The sequence below is a fragment of the Charadrius vociferus genome, unplaced genomic scaffold (genome assembly GCF_000708025.1).
Source record: "Charadrius vociferus isolate BGI_N301 unplaced genomic scaffold, ASM70802v2 scaffold698, whole genome shotgun sequence".
Taxonomy (NCBI): domain Eukaryota; kingdom Metazoa; phylum Chordata; class Aves; order Charadriiformes; family Charadriidae; genus Charadrius; species Charadrius vociferus.
In genome coordinates, this window is record NW_009649598.1 from 289,388 (window position 1) to 294,172 (window position 4,785).

At 61.8% G+C, this 4,785-nt stretch overlaps 2 protein-coding genes across 2 annotated transcripts in view; both read right to left on the reverse strand.

Moving 5' to 3' along the window:
- Positions 1-1,621: 1,621 nt before the first annotated feature.
- On the reverse strand, positions 1,622-3,488 carry S100A14 (S100 calcium binding protein A14). Its single transcript, XM_009890458.1, has 3 exons — positions 3,456-3,488; positions 1,849-1,995; positions 1,622-1,741 (listed from the first exon to the last, which is right to left on the reverse strand). The coding sequence occupies exons 1-3, from the start codon at positions 3,486-3,488 to the stop codon at positions 1,622-1,624; spliced, it is 300 nt and encodes a 99-aa protein (XP_009888760.1).
- A 1,085-nt stretch (positions 3,489-4,573) lies between these two features.
- S100A13 (S100 calcium binding protein A13) overlaps positions 4,574-4,785 on the reverse strand; it is a 10,605-nt gene continuing 10,393 nt past the window's right edge. Inside the window, exon 2 of the mRNA XM_009890459.1 lies at positions 4,574-4,720. Within this exon, the coding sequence (XP_009888761.1) occupies positions 4,574-4,720 (147 nt within the window). The remainder of the gene's footprint in view (positions 4,721-4,785) is intronic.

Sequence of the window (4,785 nt, forward strand, 5' to 3'; positions counted from 1 at the left end):
GCTCTTCCAGCACAAGTGGGATCTTGCTGCTGACCTCACAGCCCCTGTGTCTTTCCGAGCTCAGGATTTCGGGGTTTCTGGGTTCCCTCCAGCCCGGCTCTGCTCATGGGCTCTGCTCGTGGGGTCCCCGCGACGGGGACCGCCGGGCGCGAGCCACCCCAGGAACTGGGGACGTGCACAGCCCCGTGCACACTCTCCGTGCCCACACACACCCCCGTGGTGACACGCACGCCCGCGGTGCCGCACACACCCACAGCACAGTGGCCATCGCAGCACCGCGCACACCCAGAGTGCACACGCACAGCCATGGCACCGTGCATGCCCGCAGCATCCCTTGCATGTCTGCAGCATCCCTTATATGCCTGCAGCATCCCTTGCACGTCTGCAGCAGCCCTTGCATGCCCACAGCATCCCTTGCATGCCCGCAGCATCCCTTACATGCCTGCAGCATCTCTTGCACACTTGGAGCATCCCTTGCATGCCTGTAGCATCCCTTGCACGTCTGCAGCATCCCTTATATGCCCGCAGCATCCCTTGCACACCTGGAGCATCCCTTGCACGCCCGCATATTCCCTTGCATGCCCACAGCACCCCTTGCACGTCTGCAGCATCCCTCGCATGCCCGCGGCACCCCTTGCACCCTCCTGCTCTGCACTGGGGCCAGCGGGACTGTGCAACCCAGCCGTGAGTGATGCTCGGAGCCCTGATCGCCGCAGCCCCGTCCCTCCCTGCTCCCCACTTTCCCTCTCCCACGAAGGATAAATAAGCTCATCCCCATCCCAGTTGTTTTGGGGTTTTTTTTCCAGTGTTTTCCTTTATTAATTTATACAAAAAATGGTTGCAAGTGACGCAAGCCAAGAACAACCCGCCACCGTCCCAGCCCCGAGCTCGGCCGCCAGCTGGGGGCCGGCATCCCTGGCGAGGGGCAAGTTGGGGGAGCACCGTGTTAGGCAGCACATCCCGGCGTAGCACCCCAAAACCTGGGCAGGCGCAGGGCACCGCGGTCCCCGGACCTGGGGGAAGTGCAGGGAATACACCCAGGCCACGTACGGCGACGTTGGTGCCGGCCCGCCGAGGCCCGGGATGTCCCCCCCAAAAGAGTGCTCGAAGCACGAGGCAGAACTGCGACAAAGGCGGTCCCGTCGGGTGGCAGGGCACGGGGTCAGGGGGACAAGCCCGCACATCCAAGGGCTTTTGGGGGAAAGGAGCCGAGTCCCTCTCGCTGCCATGCTCCGGGGCTGGGGGACCTGCAACTGGAGGGGTTTTGGGGACCAGAGGTGGGACAACCCTGGGGGGGTAAAGGCTCTGGAGCAAAGGAGGGAGAAAGGTGGGTCCAGAGCCGGGGCCAGGAACCCCCTTACCACCTCCTTCCCGCCACGGCACGGGCCAGAGCTGGGGATGGGAAGGGAGTTATCCTGACGGGAAGGAGAGGTGAGAGGGGGCAGGGATGGAGCCGGGGAGGGGGATCCCTCCGCCCCGGCCGGGGGACGCGGGGAGGAGATGAGCCCCGGCGGGAGCAACGCTGCATTTTCCCAGGCGCATCCCACCGGGACCAGCAGCCTCTCGCGCTTCTCGGTGCAGAGCCTGAGGCCTCGGGCGCCTTCCCGTCCCCCGCCACCTTCTACTTCCTCCGGCAGCCCTTGGCTGCATCCCCCATCATGTCCCAGTACTCTCCGAACTCCAGCTTGGCCTCGTCAGGGTTTCCCATGCATTCGATCTTCTCTTCCAGTGGTCCAACGCACTGCAGAGGGGGCAGAAAAACATCAGGGTGATGGGACCGGGGCGTCCCGCAGGCAGCCCGTGCCCACCCCAGCTCCCCCTGCCCAGCCCCTGGGGCTCTGCCCTCACCTTCCCCAGGTGGGGCAGCTTCTGCACCACCAGCTCCTGCATCTCGTTGGGCGTCAGGTACTCCTTCTGCCCCTTCACCGCGTAGCAGTGGAACTGGTTGATGACGGTCTCAATGGCCCGCTCCACGTCGGTGAGCTCCTGGCAGTCCTGCGGGGTGGGGGGACAGAGGGTGAGCACCGGTGGGACACGCGCCTGGATGGATAAGGACACCCCCCCAGATGGACAGGACAAGTCCCCGAGTAGGTGAGACATCCCCCGGAGCAGATGTGCCCTCTGCAGATGTTCAATGATGGGATAAACCTCCGTATCAACATGATACCCCTCTGTACAGATGTGAGACCCCTCCCACAGATGTGAGACCTCACTGTGCAGATGTGAGACCCCCCTACAGATGTGAGACCTCACTATACAGATGCAAGACTCCCTCTACCGCTCCATACAGACGCGAGACCACTCCATACAGGCATGAGACCCCACCATACAGATGCGAGAACCCACCTCCCAGATGTTGCATCCCTCCATACAGGCTCTGCTCAGCTGCAGTATCCCCTTACAGCCGCCATATCCCCCCTGCCCAGCTGCAGTATCCCCTTACAGCCGCCATATCCCCCCTACAGCCGCCGTACCCCACTACAGCCGCCGTACCCCTCCATCTGGATGTGACACCCCTCCCCACGGGCATGTCACCCCCCTCCCTGTCTCTGCCTGCCCGGACTTCTCCCTGCCCGGGGCCAGCGAGGCTCAGCCACCCCGGCGTCTCCAGGCGCTACACCCACGGCACACGGGGGCCGCCGCGGCCGTCCGGACTGGTTCTTCCTCTCCTTTGCACAAGCGGCGGATGGCAGAATGAGTCAGTGCCCAGGACAACTCCAGGCGCCCGTCGGGATGGGGTTTGGCAGCGGCAGGAGCCCCTCTCCCTCCCCATCAGGGGCTGAAGACCCCTTCCCCGGTGGGGTGGAGTGGTGGGGGGGCAGCAACCAGCCAGACCCATGCGCCCGGCTTGCCGGCCACTCGTGCTAATTAGCCAAAGCCGCGTTTGAAGGGAAACGGCGGTGATTCAACTCAGCATCTGCGGTTTTCCCCACGAAACACTACGAAACCACATCAGGCGATGCCCATTAGGAAGAACCCAACAATCTTCGGAGCCTCAGCCCGGCGCCCCGGCTCAGCCGGCCGGGGCCAAATCCTCCGCGGGTGCAAAGGTGGGCACCTCCCGTTTGAAAGCCGAGGAAAACAGGCGACTTTCTCCCCGGTGGGCATCCTTGGAGAGGTGTCGCAAGGAGTGGCCGCAGCTCCCGAAGGTGGGTCCGCGGGAGCTGGAGAAAGCTGCCCGGTTCCCCGAGCTTTCAAGCGGTTTTCAAGTCCACGGCAACAAGTTCTCCCTACCCAGCGCCAGGGCAGCGTCACCGAACCCCGAAACAGCTCCCCATGCCGGCTCCACCGCTGGAGTCTGGCTCCAGGATGGGGCTGGAACGGCCGTGCTGCCCCGAATCACCCCAGGGCCATGCTGCAGGGCCACACGGGGTCACCCCTGCGCCCCGCATCCCACCACGGGGATGGGGGGAGGGTATCCCATCCCTCCCGGTGCCGCAGCATCGTTCATCGACCTTGCGCTTCTTGCGGCAGTTGCACTGGCCCATGCTGCTCCTCGCGGGGTCTGTAGGTCCTCAGTGGCAGCAGCGGTGGGGTTGTCCTCTCCGACGAGGTCTCAGGGAGCTGGTGGTGGGGGGGAGGAAGAAAGCCAAGCTCTGCTCTCTGCTCTGAGGTTAAAGGATGTAGTTTGCTAGGGTTACAGATGGACTCAGAAGCCTATTTTAACATAGCCTTGCTGTATTAGATAAACTCCTTTCAGTGGGCTGGTGGGCCCAACTATGTACGTCGGTGCTGCTGGAAGTCTCAGAGATGAGCTCTGGTATTTTGCTATCCCTTTCTGCCTGCTTCTAAGACTACAGTGAGGAACGTAACAAGTTGGTCTTTTCTCCCGTTTCCTGAGACATTACTTAATGGACAATAGTTAAATAGTTAAATTCCTTTATTTGTATTTTTAGTCTCAGGCTTCTCCCTTAGCCAGAAGAGCTCAGAACAACCCTGCAAGTTACTTTTGTTCCTATCTTCCATTTGCAGCATGTGGTCCAGTGCGTGTTTGTCGCCATCCGAACCATTGGAAACATTGTGATTGTCACCACTTTGCTGCAGTTCATGTTTGCCTGCATTGGAGTTCAGTTGTTTAAGGTAAAACCATTTGGCCCATTCATTCATCTGTTATACATACCTGTATTACAGGGTGGGAAGAAAAATAGCATGAAGAAGCTTGAGGAAGGGGAGGTGGACGGCGGGGTCGGGGTGCAGAGCCAGCGACGTGCTGTGCCAGCAGAGGTGTCCCCCCCTGCTCTGTGCCACCCAAGACCCCAGAGAAGACGGGCATCGATGCCCAGGGGAGGTGGCAGCCACCGCGGCATCGCTGCCAGAGATGCTCTCATACCCTACCCCGGTCCCAACCACATCTCTGCCACCCATCGGGATAGTGCTAAGCAACCCCACAGCCCGGCAGGAAGGCGTTTGTGGGGCGCAGGGTGGCACCCCGCAAGCCAGATTGGCACAAAAGGCCATTTGGGACCGACACCCATCCATGGCGGGTTCCCCTGCAGCAGCCGCCCCGCCGCAGAGCTCAGGGAAACCTCTTTTATTATCTCTGCGTCGGAGTCGAGTCTCCCCACCAGCCCCGTCACTGGGGGGTTTTCTTCTTCCCCGCTTTCTCCCTCCGCATGGCCTTCGCCAGCTCCCCGATGAGCCGCCAGTACTCCCCGAATTTCAGCTCCTCATCATTGTTGACGTCCAGCTCGCTCATCTTCTCCTCCAGGGAGGGGACGTCCTGCACGGAGGGGTGGTTCGGCCGCATCCCAGTCCCCAGGGAGTGGGATGGGGATGGGGATGGGA